General features: G+C 45.2%; 2 protein-coding genes across 2 annotated transcripts; one reads left to right on the top strand and one right to left on the bottom strand.

Moving 5' to 3' along the window:
- Window positions 1-406: 406 nt before the first annotated feature.
- On the top strand, window positions 407-13,083 carry man1b1b (mannosidase, alpha, class 1B, member 1b). The gene is made up of 15 exons (XM_084468626.1): window positions 407-614; window positions 1,282-1,425; window positions 2,272-2,380; window positions 3,217-3,353; window positions 5,041-5,213; window positions 5,469-5,566; window positions 6,188-6,367; window positions 6,804-6,952; window positions 7,303-7,491; window positions 8,429-8,619; window positions 10,342-10,462; window positions 11,201-11,395; window positions 12,153-12,284; window positions 12,614-12,846; window positions 13,000-13,083. Exons 2-14 carry the CDS (start codon window positions 1,321-1,323, stop codon window positions 12,824-12,826), a joined length of 1,992 nt encoding a protein of 663 aa, XP_084324752.1. The 5' UTR covers window positions 407-614; window positions 1,282-1,320; the 3' UTR covers window positions 12,827-12,846; window positions 13,000-13,083.
- Window positions 13,084-15,683: 2,600 nt separating this feature from the next.
- On the bottom strand, window positions 15,684-20,531 carry dpp7 (dipeptidyl-peptidase 7). The gene is made up of 13 exons (XM_084468629.1): window positions 20,400-20,531; window positions 20,093-20,225; window positions 19,861-20,000; window positions 19,320-19,483; window positions 18,856-18,991; window positions 18,557-18,638; window positions 18,280-18,446; window positions 17,530-17,590; window positions 16,919-17,037; window positions 16,485-16,641; window positions 16,099-16,163; window positions 15,920-15,990; window positions 15,684-15,820 (listed from the first exon to the last, which is right to left on the bottom strand). Exons 1-13 carry the CDS (start codon window positions 20,478-20,480, stop codon window positions 15,724-15,726), a joined length of 1,473 nt encoding a protein of 490 aa, XP_084324755.1. The 5' UTR covers window positions 20,481-20,531; the 3' UTR covers window positions 15,684-15,723.
- Between the last annotated feature and the right edge of the window lie 112 nt (window positions 20,532-20,643).

Raw genomic sequence — 20,643 nt, forward strand, 5'->3', positions numbered from 1 at the left:
TTGATGGTAATTATTTAACACTGAAATCATATATTTGAACATTAAGACGAACGCTACCATAGTTTTAAAGCATTTTGCCAATTTCTATGACCTTTTTGACAATGATGAGTGTTTTATTTTCAAAATACTCGCTTTGTTCACTCTATAAAGCTAGTATTTTGAAAACAAAACACTGGTTCTTATAGTGATTGTCCTTGGTTGACCAGATATCTATAAATCATAGATATCTAGATATCAGGTCAACCAACGACAATCACTATACAAACGGGTCGGTATTACGCGCAGCCTATCGCACGCAAGTGTTTTCAAATACTTTGCGATACGCTTCAACGCGTCCAATACAAAGCGAATGGCCACGTTTCCTTGCGCTTACGCGTCCGGTGGGGCGTCGCTGTAAGAGGCGGACCTGTCAACTTCAACAACAGCATTATATGCAACGGGACACACAACCAAAGCTACAAGTGGATATCATTTGTTACATTCGCAGCGATTTTTCTCGTACTATTTGACTGGATCGCAGAAGAGTGTGGATTGTCGCCTCGATATCAACACAACAGGACGCGATGTAAAGTGTGTTGCTGATACTTACCACAAGACACATTCACCCTGACAAGGTATGTATATCAAATTTCTATCACAGTCCCTTTTTATATGCTGCTGTAATGACCCCTGACATTGCATACCTTTTAGCCATATTTTGGATGCGTTTTAAAAGCACGCCTCTTTTACTTGGAGCGCATGGGATACATTAAGGCCTCATTTGAAGCCTCGGTCTGTAGTCGAACTGTGAGGCGGCGAAGAGCCTCCTCGTCCCCGGGAGGTCGCTCTGCTGGCGCGTCGCAAGTGCTGTACTGTGTAGGGTGACGCGGAAATCCCATCTGGCATAAATCTAACTTTTTGACATTAAACAATTGTGCATTATAATATTTTTAATACATTATTTGTCCTTTCGGTATCTGTTCTATCTGATTAAGTAAACAAGCGCACGGGTGATGTTTTGACTACAGATGGATGGATGGAACTGTCATAATATAGATACCGTTAGTAGCCTAACGTTACTGTATCATGCATGTCAAATTGCCCAGTATCATATTTGGCGTGTTTACGTTATGTATAATTAATATCATTTTATACAGGATATTCTTTATATTATTAATTTATACATTCTTGACAGCATCACGTCCAACAAGTCTATAGCTAACGCTCGTTTTTGAGGATCTGAAACCATTGGCGAGATCAATGAATAAGTGAAACAACAAGCTATGTTTGTGTTTTACCCAGTTGGGTGTCTATGGTTCCCCGGTGGACTGTGCTGGAGCCATGCACCCCCCGGCCAGGAAGGATTACGTCTCGGTCACATTCGGCGAGCAGAGCGGCGGGAAGTACAACAACAGCAAGCAGTTGCGGAGACGCTCTTGTTGGAGGGTGAGAACAACTTCCTCACATTTGTATTGGGTACCTTATCTAACATTTACTTCCCTGACCCAAGTCAGCATGAAGAGGAGGGACCCCTCTTATTCTGTGTACCTTCTTAAGGTTAATGATGAATCCTCCCATTTCCCTTGCACTTCAGAGGGCTTGGGGTTAGTGGACTGTTGTGTAATTTGGGGCCAATGAAGCCCTTTGAGACTGGAACTCTGATTAAGGGCTTTACAAATAACATGACTAGACTCCACATTTGACATTTGTCTACGTATGCTGAACCAATCTATATTGCCCTGGAAATATAAGCAAGTAGCCTGCCTACACAAGTAGATTTTCTTCTACGCACACTGATGATTCGTTTGGGTATACAAACAGATGGTAGCATAAGCAGGTGGTCGATTTCCCGTTTCTATTATTTTTAGCAAACCTTGAATATTCCCAATATCCTTAGAAATTGGGTGTAGTCTGAGATATTTCTCTGCTCAGCTGTACAGCTGATATTTGTGATCTTAATACACATAATTACAGGATTCTGACTGACTTACATGCTTATATACAAGTATGTTACATATAGTAAGTTAGACTATGTACCTAAATGTCAGCTGCTGGTGAATTAAAACATAATCTTTAAAATAAGTTTTGATTGATCCACTTCTTGTGTTCAATGAAGCTAGACATAGTTTCCAGCTGTGGTCCGACGTTTTCTTTCCATGGTTCTCGTATAGTTGTCCCTTTTTGTGTGTTGCCGTTGCCACATGCTATGTTTTAGAACGCCTCATCCGTATCAATAATGAACATGTGTTGCGACAGCCTGCCAATGTTGTGTTTGTTGTTTTCTGACTGTAGAAATGGAAGCAGCTGTCCAGGCTCCAACGCAGCATGGCCCTGTTTGCGCTGGTGCTGCTGCTCATCTTTGGCATGTCCTCCTACCCCGCCGTCCACCAACACTTCAGAGGTACAACACCAGCTGACCCACCTCCCAGGGTGGTCGCTTTAGCAGTAGCTACCAGCCAACAAGTACTGCAGTAGCTACTACATTCAGATAAGATAAGATGTACTATAGTAATCCCAGACACGACATGTGGGTGCCACAGCAGAAAGTACAGGAGAGTACTAGAACTGCAACAATATAAAACCACATTTAAAATAAGAATAGATCTTCTGGTAATCTACAGAAAATAAATGTAAAGAGTAAAGAACACTACACAATCCTCACACACATTACACACATTTACATAGGCAATGGTGTGTGTGTGTGTGTGTGTGTGTGTGTGTGTGTGTGTGTGTGTTACATTTAGATCATTGAACAGAATAATTGGAACAACCAGCGTTTTATGAGATGACAAGTCGTTTCTATATTATTTATCATTTAATATAATAATTTAATATCTAACTATTACATGTTGTTTGTATTTGTAATTTATATATGTCATTTAGTCATTTCATTACATTTTACTTACTTTTTTTTCTCTGGCCGGTATATGAACCATCTGTCATTGTGTCCCTATTTTTAATCCTAATGGCTATCTGTTAACTGTTTTTAATCATGTTAAGCACTTTGAAACACAATTTTCTTAAAAGGTGCCATGTAAACAACTTGTATTAATACTACAACATGTCATACATACGACATACATGCATCACATTTTTTATGTATTTGTTTTTTGCATAACGGCCAACAACAATTCCACCAGCAGCTCTGAGCCCTCAACTCTTTCCATGTGACCATACGTCCACAGCTGTAACACCTGAGCTTTATAGCTGTACCATACGTAAACCCCTCTCCTCCAGATCTTGTTGTGGTGGATGAGGAGGCAGAGCTGGGGGCTGCTGCTGGGCTGCCACTCCCCCCTCGTGTTCTGCCGGAGCCAGTGAAGGTCCAACCAGAAGTCCCTCTAAGACCAGAGGCCCCTGAGCTGTCCTCTCAGGTAGGCTGGTTCAAATCTATCACCTGGACACATAATATGCAGTTTTTCCACCGACAGTACCAGCTCAACTCGCCATGGCACAACTTGATTTGGTTCCAGGCACGTAGTGTTTCCATCTAAGAAAGTACCTCTTCAATGTGGGCGGGTCATAGAAAATAACCTCTTCAACGTGGGCGGGTCGTCATTAGGTTTTAATCCCGGGAGACGGGATTCCCGGGAAATCTGATCGAGACTATTTCCTGATTCCCGGGAAAGGTTATGACGGGAAATGGGAAATAAAATAAAATAAAAAAACGCAATGACTGCGTGTCTATTGTTGTCATACGGTAACGTTGATGGAGGCGAAACTCGAGCCCTGGGAAAGGAACGACACAAAAACGAAACAGCGAAACGCTGATCCGTGTCCCCCTCGGGAGCGGGTCCGTGGACTCCAGCCACGCCGGGCACACACAACCACCCGCAGCCTAACTCTAGCCCCGGGAAAGGAGCGACACACAAGGCGAAACACTGATCTGTGTCCCCCTCGGGAGCGGGTCCGTGGACTCCAGCCACGCCGGACACAACTTAACTTTGAGTGATTATTCCCGTTTGCAGCCGCTGGCCATTCAGTTGCCAGCAGCCTGTTTACGCCACACAAAAGTACCTGCTCAGCTCGCTTGGAACCTCGACGGAGGTGCTACTAAAAAAAGTACCAGGTACCAGGTACTTTTTTTGGTGATGGAAACGCAAAAAAAGGCGGGGCGAGTCGAGGCAAGTTGAGCTGGTACACTGGGTGAAAAGTGGGATTTCCGTCCCCTTGCACGTCAGGAAATTCCCGCAAACCAGACCAATTTCCGGCAGAAAACGACAATTTCCACGTCGCGTCACTTCACGTTTTCGACAGACACATATCGTCGGATACGGATTCTCTCACGGAGGCGTTAATGGCCCCGATTAGCATATGAATAGCAAATCGCAAATAGCGAAACCGCGCTAGCCAGACGGATTTTCTCACCCAGGATTGGATGTAAACAAAACGGAAAATCATTTGTTATTGGCTGGCACCCTGGCCCTTTCTTTGCCCTGCCTAAAATTCCTCCCCCTGCCCCTTTTCCACCGACAGTACGTACTGTCGGTGGAAAAGGGGCAATAGACCCAGTGGAAGCAGGGGGGAGGGGGTAGCGGGGGGACGACTTGGTGACTCGTTTTTTAGTGGATTTCTTTTTTGTGCCTTTTTTTTTTTTAAGAAAGGTTAGTGAAAACAGACCGGAACGTGGGTAGAAAGAAGAGAATGACATGTTGTGTAGAACCATACATCAGAATGTAATCATGGTTGCCCACATGGTGACACGAAATAGCAGGTTGATTGTTATGTATTGTCTTCGTTGTCTGTTAAAGGTATTTTATAATGTATCCTGCCTTATGTAAAGCACAATGACCTTGTGGTTTAATAGGGTTGTATACAGTATATACTTTATATGCTAATCCTATTGATTTGAATGTTGCGTCACTTGTAAGCCACTTTGACTAAAAGCGTCTTCTAAATGACTGATGGAAATGTGATGGAAATATATTCTGTGGCTGGGGGGAGGGATATTTACTTAATTACTCCAGCTGTCTTTGCCTTTTTCCCCTCCTGTTTCTCCGCCGGTTTCCACTTCTGTTTCTCAACCTGCTTCTCCTCTGGTTTCTTCTCCTGTTTCTCCAGAGTCAGAAGAAGCGGCCCCAGAAGCGCGGGCCCCCAGTGCTGCAGGGGCGTCAAGAGAAGAGGGAGAACATGTCGGACCCCCTGGTGGTGGGGCTGGGAGGAAGAGGAGGAGGAGGAGGACAGGAGAAGAAGAACAAGGAGTCCAATGACAAGGGGGAGGAGCCTGTTATAAGGTCAGGACTATACACATGATGGAACAGCTTTTATAGAATTATTACATGCGAAACCACGTTTCCCCTGATCAATGAAGTGTCTCTTCTTCATAAAATGCGGTTGTGTGGACATTTCTGTTCGATTGGGCCTCTCAAGATTGTACAAATGTAACAGGGTTACGATTTATGCAACGTGTATTTTATTTCAATTATTTTTTAATAATAAATAATGACTTATTTTTGAGAAACATGTATTTCTCTCTTCTGCAACTGAAGGGGGGCGGTGATCGAGAAGCCCAGCAATGCCCCCAAGGCTGAAGACCGCAAGGAGAACTCACCTGTGCTGCCTATAGAGAAGACGCCCAAGGAGATGGGTAATACAGGCTGTTATTCAACAGTGTACTCCCCAGGCACTCGTTAGCAGCCTGCTAGATGCTCACTTTGCTCCTGCTAGGTGTGCATGTTGTCTCCCCTGTGGCTATTTAGAAGCATGTATCTGGAAAAAAAAAAACAAGCACAAATTAGTATTAGAAAGCTAGATGCAAAAATAAACATGATCAACTTTTGAAGTTGACATTATTGACAGTTTATACCGCAGTCTTGTAGAATATGCCCAGAGCGCCAAAGAAGTATAATTTCAGCTGATTACATCAATAAAACCCAATATTGTTATGGGTAAAAGTAATTAATGTCTAACCATTGTTGTAATGGTGGTATAAGCGGAATAGAACACCAACTTTGGTGTTGGTAGGCTTGCCTTTTCCAATAGCAGGACAGCTCTGGGGAACTAATACAACTACTTATGAATAATAAATGAATGTTTAATGCGCCTTTCAATGGGACCAATCTCAGAGTTTTGAGGTAAGAAAAACCAACTCGGAAAAAATGAAAAAAAACCGAAAGGAGTCTGCTGCAGGTAGGCTCTCCTAAAGGGGGAAGTCTCTGAGCTAGTACCTACCGGCCTAACCACCCTGCCCTGGGGTTGCGCTCCGCAGAAGCATTCCGGCTTGAGGGGGTGCGGGAGTCGTTCCGGCACGCGTGGCGGGGCTACAAGGAGTTTGCCTGGGGCCACGACGAGCTGAAGCCCATCACCAAGACGTACGCAGAGTGGTTCGGCCTGGGCCTCACGCTCATCGACGCCCTGGACACCATGTGGATCCTGGGCTTGAAAGAGGGTACTTCCTTGTTCATTCAATAGTTAAAGCAATCGTTGTTATTTCACTTGGCTACGAGCCAAATAACAAAGGATGGAACAGGGCCGTTGTGTATTCGTATTCAAAATGCTCGAGCCAATGTCCTGAATGTAAAATGCAAAGTATTAATCTTTAATTGGGTAAGAACGGAAAACATGGATTACGTTTTAGGGGAATTTGATTCGGATGGCCAGGTATGTGAATAGGTCATTCTCACTTGCACTTGCTTTTGCTTTCCAACATTGGTTTTGATAATAACCACATATATTGTGTAGAATGGGTCCATATTATCCTATCCACAACAAGATAATTGTAGACCTGTACTTGAGGGAGATCTCTCCCTAGTCTCCAGTCCTTCCTCTGTATTTACCCGTGTTTAAATGTGAACAGACAATGTGTTGACACTCTCGGCCTGCAGAGTTTGCGGAGGCCAGGGAATGGGTGAACACTGAGCTGTCCTTCAACAAGAACGTGGACGTGAACCTGTTTGAGACCACCATCCGCATCCTGGGGGGTCTGCTCAGCACCTACCATCTGAGCGGAGACAAGATGTTCCTGGAGAAGGCTGTGAGCGCACACACACACAGACGCGCAGACAGACACTTTTAATTTGTTAATCAAATGTACTTGGCTGTGTTCCCCCCCCCACGCGGAAGCTTTCTTTCTTTTGTTTCCTGCCCCTGAATCCCCGCCTGCTTTCTGTGAATGTTCTATAATTCAGGATATGGTGTGGGTTGCTTCAGTAGTACTCGTAGTGCCCCCCGTTTGAGTTTTCACCGAGCCCATCAGCTCTTCGTGCCGTCTTTGAAAACTGCTCGGACGGGAGAGACTTCAGACTGAATTGAATCAAGTGAGATCCCCATGTAGCAATTCAGGAAGATGAATGGCCTAATTCCCTGTTTTTCTCCGTCCTCCAGACCGACATCGGCTCGCGGCTGATGCCGGCCTTCAAGACCCCGTCCAAGATCCCGTACTCGGACGTCAACATCGGGAAGGGCACCGCCCACCCCCCCCGTTGGACCTCCGACAGCACGGTCGCCGAGGTGACCACCATCCAGCTGGAGTTCAGAGAGCTCACCCGTCTCACCCGCGACCAGCAGTACCAGGTAAACGCGCACACACACACACACACACACACACACACACACTCTCACACGCATCAGTAGGTAACATGCACGGTTATATGACACAAGGGCACACACCCGCTCAAAGAGATCATGTCATCATGACTGTTTACCTGCTGCTGTAAATGGTTCCTAGTCCCCACCATGGTGCTGCCTAGCGTTGCAGTCAAGAGGTCGATTACTTGTCTATGAATAATGAATGGATTTTAAAGGCACTGCCTTTATATTGTAATAGAAAATGCTATGTATATTGTATACTATGCTGTACTATAAGCTGCTGTTAAGCCATGCATGGTTATTCAAACGTCTGAACTTAAGCATGTTCAGAGAACATTTAAAGATCATCAATAAACAATTCAGCCGGGAGATTGACCCCCAGACAGTCACCATCTCCCTGGCAGTGACCCCCAGACAGTAACCCTCTCCCTGGGGGTGACCCCCAGACATTAACCCTCTCCCTGGGGGTGACCCCCAGACAGTCACCCTCTCCCTGGGGGTGACCCCCAGACAGTCACCCTCTCCCTGGGGGTGACCCCCAGACATTAACCCTCTCCCTGGGGGTGACCCCCAGACAGTCACCCTCTCCCTGGGGGTGACCCCCAGACAGTCACCCTCTCCCTGGGGGTGACCCCCAGACATTAACCCTCTCCCTGGGGGTGACCCCCAGACAGTCACCCTCTCCCTGGGGGTGACCCCCAGACAGTCACCCTCTCCCTGGGGGTGACCCCCAGACAGTCACCCTCTCCCTGGGGGTGACCCCCAGACAGTCACCCTCTCCCTGGGGGTAACCCCCGGACAGTCACCCTCTCCCTGGGGGTAACCCCCGGACAGTCACCCTCTCCCTGGGGGTGACCCCCAGACAGTAACCCTGTCCCCCCGCTGTGACCCCCAGACATTAACCCTCAGCCTGGCTTTGCAGGATGCGGTGGGCGAGGTGGCGAGGCAGGTCCACCAGCTGGAGGGCAAGCAGGACGGCCTGGTGCCCATGTTCATCAACACCAACAGCGGACAGTTCACCCGCCAGGGGGTGTTCACACTGGGGGCGCGCGCAGACAGCTACTACGAGTACCTGCTCAAACAGTGGATCCAGGGGGGCAAGAAGGAGCACCAGTAAGACCTTGTTTAGCGCTCACTCTCACTCTTCCTGTGACCTACAGTAGTGTCCTGCTATACAGCTAGCGGGGCTGCTATACAGCTAGCGGGGCTGCTATACAGCTAATAGAGTTGCTATACAGTTAGCGGGGCTGCTATACAACTAGCGGGGCTGCTATACAGCTAGCGGGGCTGCTATACAGCTAGGGGTGCAAGGGGTGCTATATAACCATCTTTAGACTTTAAATGCATTAAATTGAACAATCACTTCCTTGTGTCATATTATCATCTTTTGTGATAGAATAATTGTAAGTACCATTTAATCAATTAAACTTTATTTCCAGTAATGAGTGCTTGTTGTGCGAAAGTGCAACACAAAGTGCGTTCCTCCAAACAGTGCAAACAGAGTTCATTGATATAATAATAACAATGAACATGACCCGAGTACTAATCTTTTATGGGTCAATAGATACGACCAGGGCTGTTACTTTAGACAGGGTAAAGTAATGATCATGTAATGAAATCCGTTTGTGTACCCAGGCCGAATGCATCGCTAATACGCTCTTTCAGTCAGAATATCGTAGACTCACACCAAACACACTAACACAGACATTGTGACTTTCTGAAAATAATCTGCTGAAATTGTGGCCTATAGGCTTTTTGTCTGGTTCCCCACATTCAAAGAAGTCAACTGACACCAAGCTGACTTTTTGTGCATTGAAATCTGGAGTAAATCCAGAGAATCTACTGCTGTGCTTGAGTCGCTCTCGCCAAACACAACCCTAACCCCAGAAATAAGTGCAGGGATGAAAGAACTTCAGAGTGTTTCCACATAACATGTACGCGATCAATATGTCAGGCCATTCATAGTACTTGACACCAGTGGGAACTTTCTACCAGTACATACTGCCTACCTGGTCAGCACACTAGCAGGCTGAGCCATCAAGCTATACCATCTCAATGACTTGTTTGCTTTTTGCCCTTATAATGCCTTCATCATATGTGTTTAGAGACTATAAAATTGTATTTTAGTGCAGACAAGTGCAGACATACATTCTTATAAAATGCTGTGGCAAACCCGTTCTATAGGCGACACACTAGGCTCCTTAGAGTAATTATCAGTAAGATGTGCAGTGTGTGAGATCTAATCCCTCCGCCACTTCACCAGCCCTACCCCGGTATCATGAACAGCAGTCGGTTGAAATATTCATGTCTCTATGTCTGGATTCATTTGCTCAACATGCTCAGAGCAGCTCCTTCAGATGAAAGATTCATGCACTGTTGGAGCAGCAATCCAAGCTGTGAGGCACACGCACGTACTCACGTACTCACACACACACACTTGCACACACACACAGTCCTCACTCCAATCCCAGGCCTAGCCAGAGGAGACTGTTTCAGATTAAGCAGATTTGTGCTGCTGGAGGTTTATTAGAAATGCAATGGGGGGGAGACTGACTTTAGGATTAGTTGGTAAAAGAACTTGAGCTCTTTGGGTCAAACAGGAATTATTTCTCTTTAATCCCTACAGGGTCATTTAATTCAACCCATTCATAATATATTAGATGTTTTTTGACCTTCAAATAAAAGGACATGATTTAATCGTATTCTTATTTTTACGTGTGTGTGTGTGTGTGTGTGTGTGTGTGTGTGTGTGTGTGTGTGTGTGTGTGTGTGTGTGTGTGTGTGTGTGTGTGTGTGTGTGTGTGTGTGTGTGTGTGTGTGTGTGTGTGTCACCAGTTTTCTGGAGGACTACCTGCAGGCTATAGAAGGCGTGAAGAAGAATCTTCTCCAGAAGTCCTCTCCCAGCGGTCTGACCTTTGTTGGAGAACTGTCCCACGGCCAGTTCAGCCCCAAAATGGTCAGTAGTCCAAGTGCATTGAAATAGCGGGTTGGCATCCCTGGTTAATTCATCTGGGGAAAATATGTCGTAATTTCGCATTCAAAATGAGTTGCAGCAACAAGGTTCGACGCCCTGAGCGTCGTGACTCTACTCGCCAGCATTGTAAAATCGATTTGCGTCATACCTAACATTTATTATAGACACTGTGTGGCAGTCATATATCCCCTCGCTCACAAACATGTTTTTCCAGTTGAGTTGGCTAGCTTGTTTATCTCAGCAAATCTCTGTTCTTAATAATTATTCAAATCCTGCCTCTTGCGACTTGACTCCCAGCTGATATATCTTGGGTTTGACTTCTAAGCTTAGCGGTCTACTTGGAGGCATCCTCGATCAAGTGGCCCCTAACCCAGTGGTTCCCAACCTTTTTTGGTCCGTGACTCCATTTCTAGCTATGAACATTTTTGAGACCCCAACTTTGCCTTTTCTGCATCGGCTTCCACACAAACATTTTTTTACACAATCGCCCGCTAATTTCAATATCCCGGTGAATGTAATCACATGGCTCTACTTCGCATTAAGTGATAAGTAGTTTGCCCATGACTGCAAAAATGGATCAAAAATCTTTATCAATCTCCTGCGGCCCCATATGCATATCAGGGGACAGTGAGTTGGCCCCGTTGCCTTGTTTTGGAACCACTGGCCTAAGCCCCACCTGCTCCTTAAGGAAGATCCTGTTTGATAACCTCCCCTGCCCAGGACCACCTGGTGTGTTTCCTGCCCGGTACCCTGGCCCTGGGGGCCCACCACAGTCTCCCTGACGACCACCTAGAGCTAGCCCGGCTGCTGATGGAGACCTGCTACCAGATGTACGCCCAGATGGAGACGGGCCTCAGCCCGGAGATCGTCCACTTCAACACCCACCAGGGGAGCACCCGGGACGTGGAGGTCAAGGTGAGAGAGGAGGGGGGAGGCCTTCAGCAGGGAAATATGGAAAACTAATCATGGGACAGTTTGTTGTCATGGTGACCTTGCATGTTTTACCTCTGGTTGTCATGGATGACCTTGACCTTGTTTTTTCATCAAACGGAAGAATCCCCAAAAACGTTTTTTCCTGGTTCAAGTGTGCTATAAAACCAAACAGGCTACGATGTGAGCCTGTGTGTGTGTTTATCGGGTTTTCATTTACATATTGGATACATTTCCCTCCATTTAGGCTTCACCGTATTTGCATGTGGTCTCGTAAGGGGAAAGGCGTGGTCTGGAGAGACTCCACGTCTGTCTCCGGTCAGGGTGACTCGCGAACATGCCGCATTGCAGTGGTTCCCAACCCCTTTGGGCCTCATTTATAGCTCTGAAAATGTAACTTTTGTGCATCTGCTGCCACGCAAATAGATTCGACCCAATCAACATCTGCCGGTAATATCAATGTCCCTGTGAGCGTAATCACATGACCCTTCCACACGCTGTCTGATTTGCCTGTGGCATTTACATCGTTTCGCAGTCAGTTTGTCTTAACAGGACGCCTTTGCTGAAATGGATCATCACACATTTATAGCTTATCTCAGCAGTCTCCTGCAGACCAATATGCATATCAGGGCAATACAAGGTCGGGAACCTGGGAGCATGAATGAAGTGTGAACATGTGACCTCATGTGAGTCGTCTCATTCTGCTCCCTCTTTCTACCTCTACCCCACCCCACCCTCCCAGCCTGCTGACAGACACAACCTGCTGCGCCCGGAGACGGTGGAGAGTCTGTTCTACCTGTACCGCTTCACCAAGGACCCCAAGTACCGGGAGTGGGGCTGGGAGATCCTGCAGAGCTTCAACAAGCACACCAAGGTATGCTCATAGCTAGTCTCACAAAAGGTATCTTAATACTGTTAAATCATATAGCAAAATCTGGGTGAAATGGGCATTTCTTCATTTTTCTTGACATGTGCTTCGACCAATGGTGTCGCTGGAAGCATGTAATTGGCTAGTAACTACAGCCAACGGCAGCGCTTAGAGAAGTGTTTCCCAACCTTTGGGTCACTTGAATCATCTGGGGTCATTACTGACTTCTACTGCTATCAAGATTTGATGGTGCATTATTTTTTTAATTGCAAGTGAACCGATAAACGACAACATCTTGACGTTGATGACGTTGATCTTGATGTTTTTTCCACCAGGTGTCAACGGGGGGGTACACCTCCATCAACAACGTGCGCGACCCTGACTTCCCCTTGCCCCGGGACAAGATGGAGAGCTTCTTTCTGGGGGAGACGCTGAAGTACATGTACCTGCTGTTCTCCGACGACCTGGACCTGGTCAGCCTTGACCGCTACGTCTTCAACACGGAAGCCCACCCCCTGCCCATATGGCCCTCCGATCCGACCGCGTGAAGACCCCACCGACACTGGCGGTGTGTGTGTGTGTGTGTGTGTGTGTGTGTGTGTGTGTGTGTGTAGGGGGGGTGGGGGGTTGGCAGTTTGTCTCAGGGCTTAATAGAAACCTAGATTTGTCGTCATGAATCCTTGGTTTTGACATTTTTTTTTGTCTTTTTTTTTTCTTGGAGGGCTTGACATGTCCGGTGTGCGTCCGGACAGACCACCCACATATCCTCGATGGGGAGATGCAGCCTCATCAGACAATGTTTTTTTTTTTGGGGGGGGGGAGGGCTTTGAGAATTTTCATGAATTTACGTTCCATGAATTCCTTAATCGGTTACATTTGACCGGACCCGCTTTTTAAAGATGCAAACAACACTGGCATCGAAGTAAGTGTGTGTGTGTGTGTGTGTGTGTGTGTGTGTGTGTGTGTGTGTGTGTGTGTGTGTGTGTGTGTGTGTGTGTGTGTGTGTGTGTGTGTGTGTGTGTGTGTGTGTGTGTGTGTGTGTGTGACATTTTAAATGGCAATTGGTAGCAACCATCGCGGTTTGGTAGCAAGGAGCACAACTGCTGAAAACTGAATTTCTCAGTGGTTGGTCCAGGGATTTTCAGTTTTTCTTTTGATCGGTGCAATCCTTTTCTTCTTCTTTCTTAAATCAGGAACTCTGCCATTTTGATACTGTGAAGCACTTTGTATGCGTGTAGCTTTGGTTTTGTTGTCTGGTGGCTTTTTTTTGTTGTCTGAGCTGCTACTATGTATGTTTTATTGAATGTCTGAAGCTTTTTCCTCCTCCACCTCTACCTGAGATTAAGGTTCATATAATTATATCTTCAAGTGATGTATGTCGATGTGTCGTGTAAATGGTAGATTAGATAGTGGATTTCTTTTCATTATATTATTGTTTATTGTATTGTTTGGCTTTATGGATGTATTGATTGTAGTCTAGAGCAAATTGCTATCTTTCTTGTAAATAGTGTTGGGTGAGAGATGAGCTGGGACTCTTATTTTGAAAGAGTTTTGTACCGAGACCAAACACACCATTTTGTTCCCACCCCTGATCAGAAATGGTTTGACCTTTCCTCTTTGACGTGCGTGGTCTCTCTGCGTGCCTTTGACGTCGCTTCAGACAGCGATTTACAACACCACTATTAACTGTCCATGTCTACGGTATACACATTTCTAAGACACTCTCCACATTTCCATTTGCAAATCGAAACAGTTGGATATTATGAACACAGAGGAGTATTTTCTATATTTTTTTGCAACATGAAATGTGATTTCCTTTTTTTTTCTCGAGTTTCCTTTAAAGAAAGTCTTTGCGTGTACAAAACAAAGTCCAAACCGGGTTTGCGTGTCCTGTCAACAAGGGCTCTCTTAAATGACAAGTCCCTCGTCTGTGTTTGAACATTCATGAGCCACACTTGCTGGACGAATCCGAAAAATTGAAGACAAGCCATCCTTCCAAAGCCATGTCGTTCCCTTGAAACAGTGATTAAGACTACGTTCTCAGAGCTTTTGATATGGTGCCCCAAAAATAGGTTTTGAAGGTTCCACCTCTGCTTAGTATGTCAAATACTGGCAACGTCAAAGATAATGTATTTTCAAAACGTAGGTTTTAGGTTTTATAGCTCACTACAGTGGCAAGGAATTCAAAAATGTTGATTTATAAACAATACAAACTTTATTCTTTTTAATAATGGCTATATTTTGGACATTGCTAAATAGCTTTTTCGAACGATCACGAGTTAGAGAATTTTGGTTGGGTATGCCAATATGTTGAGAAAAAATATACCTGAAAGCTGGTTCATAGGTAACTTCCATTTCATGTTACTTTGAAACATTGAATGTCTAAAAACTAAAGTTATTTTTTATTCACCCACAATTACAGCTTTGTGTGTGGTCATGGAAATGTAAACATGTGTCTCGTCATGACTGAAAATACTGAGAAAGTCTTACACTAGTCTTAACGACTTCACTTGAAAATGTGTAGCAGTCCTACAGCTTACAGATTGGCTGATCAAGACCCAAACCTGTGCATCACATGGCATTTTACCATTTGAATTGAATGTCATTGCAAAAATGTATAGCTTTGCTGTCTTTGTGGAAGCTTACACATAAAATATTAATTGGGGATCTTGGTTAATAATGAATAATATTCAGGTATTTATTATGAAAGCCTTTTGAAATCACTATGAAATGAGTATAGGCAAACTAGTCATGAAATGTACAAACTGCCTAATGGAAGGCATATTTTAAAGGTTTTGTTGATTGTGTTGCTCAAACGATATGCCAAAAAGTGGCTCCAAATGTGCTTTAACAACTCCTGTGTATCTTTATAATCGGGTCCAGAAACCGTAGCCTGGTCTTTTCCAAAATGGGTTTAAAGCTCAACTACATGAGACCACATCTTTTAAAGTTTGCTACCATCTACAGGTCAAAAACTTTCACAACCAAGTTACCAAAAACTTAATTTGGTGCTACTGCTCTTCCAAAGGTAAATCGGAAGTAGTTTGGGTTTTCTCTTTGTATTTAACAATTGTTTATATGCATAATCTTTTATAAATTTGGAAAACAAATGTTGTTGCAATGTCAAATTTCAGTGAAGCCTAATATTGGAATTGGTTTGTATCTTGATTTTTACATTCAAAGAGCACTAAATCTGACTAGCTTTTTTGTTTACCTCTCTAGATGGTAGCCAACTCAATGTTGAGTGTGTAGTTCATCTTTAATCCAATCTCAAGGGCTGTGCTTTCACGGAGATCTCCATTTTGTTTAGTTCACTTGAACATCGACTGCCATGACACAATGTTTAATTGTCACCTTGTTTACAGACCGGTTTATCTGCTTTGATTTAGAGAAATGAGATTAAAAAAAGATTTTATTGCACACTCTTTCGATGTTTCATTACATTTCACTTAAACCTCTCCATCTCCACCCACTGAGCGATGAGGTCGGCTTCAGTCTTCCGGGCGCTGATGACGGACGCTGGGTCAGCGTCGTTTGATCCTCTGGAGGACAGAAGAAGATGAATAGGACGATGGGATTTAACGGATACGGATACCGAAATTGTTTTTTTCCCAGCGAGTTATGAACGCCCCTCCTGTTACCTCAGATCCAAGTGGTGAGCTCCGTCTGTTATGTTGATGGCCACCACTGAGAGGCTAAGAGACATCCGCACCTGAAGTGAAGCGATGGAGATCTTAACTATAACCCACCCCATCTCGCTCCAACCCTCGCATATATAATCAAAGATGCGAGGCCTGTGTGTTGTGTATAAGTAATTTACCCCTCCATTGGCCCAAGGGTCCAGATCTCCGTTGGAGTAGATTATGTTGCTGGCTGTAGACAGGGCTGGGTGGGAAAAACAACATGGTGAAGGTGATTATAAATAATATATGCCTTTAGGGGAAAGCGTTTAACCAAAACATGCAATACCGTGGGTGCTTAAATCTTGCCCATGGGTGGCTCTGGTGGGAATCCAACACCCTAATAATAACCCCCCCATATTCATGTTAACCCAAAATGCCCCGCCCATCGCGCTTCATTCATTTAGAACATTACAATGATTCATTACGATCATCCCTTGCTGGATCTGACGTTATTCTAGAGTCTCGCTTCTCGCTTCTGTTGCTCAACATCACCCAGGCTACCGGGTCACCGGGGGGGTCTCACCGTCTCCCCAGTACTGGGTCCGGAGCCAGCCCGGGCGCGGGGTGACGCCCCAGCGCTTGGAGCAGTACGCCCGCCGCTCCGCCTGCGTGAACGTCATGGCCGGGAACATGTCCGTCACGTTGTTGCTCTCGTAGCACAGCTCGATCTCCGTGCATGCCTGTAGGGAGGGGACGATGACGACGACAAATGCACGTGGTTGTTTTTCAGCGGCATGGCACAAACGTGCGGTCGCCCTCTTGTTCCGCTCATCTCCGCACGGGTCAGTGAACTCACTGTCTATGCTAGCGATGTTCAGGCAGAATTGAGTGTAGTGTTATATTGTGTGTGTGTGTGTGTGTGTGTGTGTGTGTGTGTGTGTGTGTGTGTGTGTGTGTGTGTGTGTGTGTGTGTGTGTGTGTGTGTGTGTGTGTGTGTGTGTGTGTGTGTGTGTGTACCTGGTAGTCCCAGGCCAGGCTGTTTGCGCCCAGGCCACAGCCGGTGGGGTCGGCACACTCCACATACAGACTGTACAGGTCGAAGCAGCTCTCCTCCCCCGTAGAGTTGTATACAATGCCTGCATTGGTACACACACACACACGCTACTGTACAATCCTTCTGTAGCACAGCATACACAACTATAGTAGAATAGTATTTATCAAACACTACTGTACAATATATACTACTATAGAACAGACTTTAAAAAATAATAAGCAGAGCAGGGGTTGTCAAAGTAAGTTTAAAAGGACAACACTGCCCTCTTGAGGGGGCTTTCTGAAATTCATCCGAGCTCCCAGGTAACAGTCAATGCTACAGCATTTGTGCTTGGGTTGTGTTGTGTTGTCCTCAATGCCACACACGATGTAATACTGTGGAAAATGTCAGTATAGTAGATGATTGCTACATATTACTTAGTCTTTGATAATGTACGTACATTTGTTTTGTCTTTACCTCTGAACACCATGATTATGGAGACACAGGACACATTCTTACTTGTGTGACAATATTTACATTTCTCTCCACTAAATGACATATTAATCGTTTCATATACGCCCCTGTGTTTGCTCACCTGAGGTGTTCCTCAGGTTAGCCAGCAGGTCGGGTCCACTGAGCATAGCCTCACACGCCACCTGAGGAGCAACTGGCACATGTTACCATGACAACACGAGCATGACGTGAGGTGGGTGGGCACAGAAAAAATATATCATACATGCATTTCTAGAAAAACCATTTCCTTCTGACTAGAGTAAAGGAGTGTATCGCTTTTAGTCATTTAGCCAACGCTTTTAGCCAAAGCTACTTGCATTGACTGTAAACATTTGGACATCTAACCTAACTTTAGGTGTCAAACACCCCAACCACTAGAATCTCCTGCCTCTTAACCCATTTCTGTGCCATTTGTGAAGTGTGCGGACAGTCAACGCAAAGCCATGGCATTAATATTTGCGGTTTGGCCGTAACGTTGGTGTGGACAAGCGGTTTGCCAACTATGCCTGCAGAGCTTCAGAGTTCCAGAGGTATGCTAGAATCGGAACAGAGGCAGGCCTGTCCCCCCCAGTGTGTGCTGTAATGACCTTGCTGTGGATAATTATAATAATTATAATAATAATGAAAACTAATGGTGGTACCTTAACAGGGTGGGTGGGACCTGTCCCCCCAGAAGTGTGTGATGTTATGACCTTGCTGTGTATTAAAATAATAACAATAATGAATACTAATGGTGGTACCTTAACAGGGTGGGTGGGACATGTCCTTCCAGAGGTGTGTGCTGTAATGGCCCAAATGTGTATAATAAAAACAATCACGGTAGTGGTGGTACCTTCACAGGGTGGGCGGGCATGTTCCCCCAGAAGTGGGTGCTGTAGGGGTAGTCCAGCATGGCCAGGAGGGTGAAGGCGTTCCTCAGGAAGCCCTTGAGCTGCCGAACGTCCCGGGGTGACGACGGCGTCCTGCACAGGGCGAAGGCCGACTGCAGGCGATCATACGCTTAGAGGTCAGGGGACAAAGATTTAAGTATAAGTGAAAACTGTGTGAGATCAATTCCTTCTGGATAGTAAGCTGCCCAGATTATAGCAAGTGTTTTTTGTTTTTTTTACCTTGGTGCTCTGCTAGGTCCTGCACACGTTGAAACGCTCCCCTCACTGCCGCACTGCATTCTGGGGCATAGCCCTCAAAGTCCTGCAGCAGAACATACAGCACGCTGAAACCTTCACATATCAAAACCATCATGCTGTGATGTGGTGTTCAGTGCATGATTGCGAATGTAAAAACTTCCCCAGATGATATCCCCAGCCAAAAGGTTCTGGGTTTGATGACCCCAATAACAGCATCTACCTGTAGGGCAGACTTTGGTGTATCGTTACACCCCTACTACACAGCAATGGGTTTGACTCACGGATGTGACATCTCTGAAGAACTGACGGGGGTCTCCCATCCCGGCTGTGGACAGGACCGGGGCGCTGGCCGCCAGGGCTCCGGCCACCAGGTTGGGGTACCGCTGCCTCATGTAGGCAGACAGCATGCCTCCGTAGCTTTAGGAGGAGATTATTGATGAAAGACGGTTCTAAGACGCTTTTAAAGCCATGCATTGAATTCAGCTACATGTCACACTGGCACATGACATACTCCCACTTTTGGGGATATAGATTATTTTTCACGTAACCCTACGTCAATTGAGAAACAGCGTACCATTTTATTTCAGCATTTGATGGTTACCTGAAATCAATCGAGGCAGATGAGACTGATTAGCTTAGTTAGTGAAGGGAGGGTAAAATAAACTATTCCAGCTTCTCAAAAGTAAAGACATGAGAGATTTCCCTCTTCTCTTTGTGAACCTAATTTAAAAAAAATTAGGTTCACCTGCCACCAAACGCGATGACCGGGCAATCTGAGGCCCCCAGCTCCTGTTTCAGCTGGGAGATCATGAGGGCGAAGTCAGCCAGTGCTTGCTCCACTGTCAGCAGCCCCACCTGGGGTATGTGGAACGACTCCTGGCCGAACGGAAGGGACTTGCCATAGTACCTCTGGAAGAATCAAAAACAAACAGTAAGCTCACTATAAAACTATATTTATGTCTTGAAGTATGCCCCAGTATATTGGTTTTGTATTTTACAAAATATAAATACTCAAAATACGGTCGGTTATGTATTCAAAGATTGCTCTTCGTGCAAAACTGCAATACAAAATGACTAGGAAGTGAAACAAGAACAAGAAAGCAGTGTATAAGAACAGTACAACTCAAGGATTAAACCAGGAAAATTGAGAACTTTATTTTATAGGGGAACAAGTCTTAATATACTGTAGTATTGATCTCACATAGCAACCTCAAACCTATTCTCATATGAAACCCCCACCCTTTTAAGTAATTTAAGGTATCCACTTAAATAACATATACTCTTACATGTTCAGCAAATATGACCAGGGCTCTCTGCTGTTCGGCCAACTCAGTGATGAATCCGGAGTTCAAAGCAAAGTCCCAGATGTCTCCCTCGTTGCCCGTGTAGAAGAATATAGGGCCATGTTTCCTATCCCAGTACTTCTCTAAACGGGGGAAGAAAACACCAAGGACTCCGTTTATGGACCTAATATAATCAAACGTGAATCGGTGGAACAGAATATACAAAACGTGTTACCTGTTATGAGGTAACGCTGGTTAAACGTCCCGTTACCCATACTGTTGAAGTTAAAGTGGTCCACAATCTGAGAGAAATATTTTTCTGTAAAAGGAGGTTCAGTTTCTGCTGTGCGTCCATGGTGTCCTTTGGACTAAAATAAAACCACACGTTAGGGCTGCATCGTTATGGTGTCATTGTTGTTGTTAATTGTAATGTCATGTCTACCGATGTGTGAAAATTCAAGACAAATGTGTAAGGGGAAAGTTTTCAAGGGAATCGTGAAAACAAAACAAAAGAGTGAACGCACAGTCGAAGGACTATTTACCTTAAAATAACGGCTCGGTAGACTCTCTTGCACCCCTGCCATCACACCCAGGAGGGTAAGAATGATTGCAACAAAATGCATATTCAAGGAGTGTTGTTTGATTTCCCATTCAATCAGTTCAGTGCTCAGAGCTTGTTGTGGTAGTTGCAACGAATGGATCACATGCTTAATGCTGCCGCGTTCAAGTAATATGGGACCTCCGCTTTATAAACGCCGTTCAAGCCATAACTATATAATACCGATC

Source organism: Micromesistius poutassou (assembly GCF_964030765.1).
Source record: "Micromesistius poutassou genome assembly, chromosome: 5".
Taxonomy (NCBI): domain Eukaryota; kingdom Metazoa; phylum Chordata; class Actinopteri; order Gadiformes; family Gadidae; genus Micromesistius; species Micromesistius poutassou.

Bases quoted from the DNA above. Each gene is read 5' to 3' on its own strand.
- man1b1b (XM_084468626.1), top strand. From the start codon at position 1,321: ATGCACCCCCCGGCCAGGAAGGATTACGTCTCGGTCACATTCGGCGAG. The intron at 7,492-8,428 runs GTAAACGCGCAC...CTGGCTTTGCAG, and splicing joins CCCGCGACCAGCAGTACCAG to GATGCGGTGGGCGAGGTGGC. The intron at 10,463-11,200 runs GTCAGTAGTCCA...TCCCCTGCCCAG, and splicing joins GCCAGTTCAGCCCCAAAATG to GACCACCTGGTGTGTTTCCT.
- dpp7 (XM_084468629.1), bottom strand. From the start codon at position 20,480: ATGCATTTTGTTGCAATCATTCTTACCCTCCTGGGTGTGATGGCAGGG. The intron at 20,001-20,092 runs GTAACACGTTTT...TCCCCCGTTTAG, and splicing joins CCAGCGTTACCTCATAACAG to AGAAGTACTGGGATAGGAAA. The intron at 16,164-16,484 runs GTGAGACCCCCC...TTTCCCACCCAG, and splicing joins GACCCAGTACTGGGGAGACG to CCCTGTCTACAGCCAGCAAC.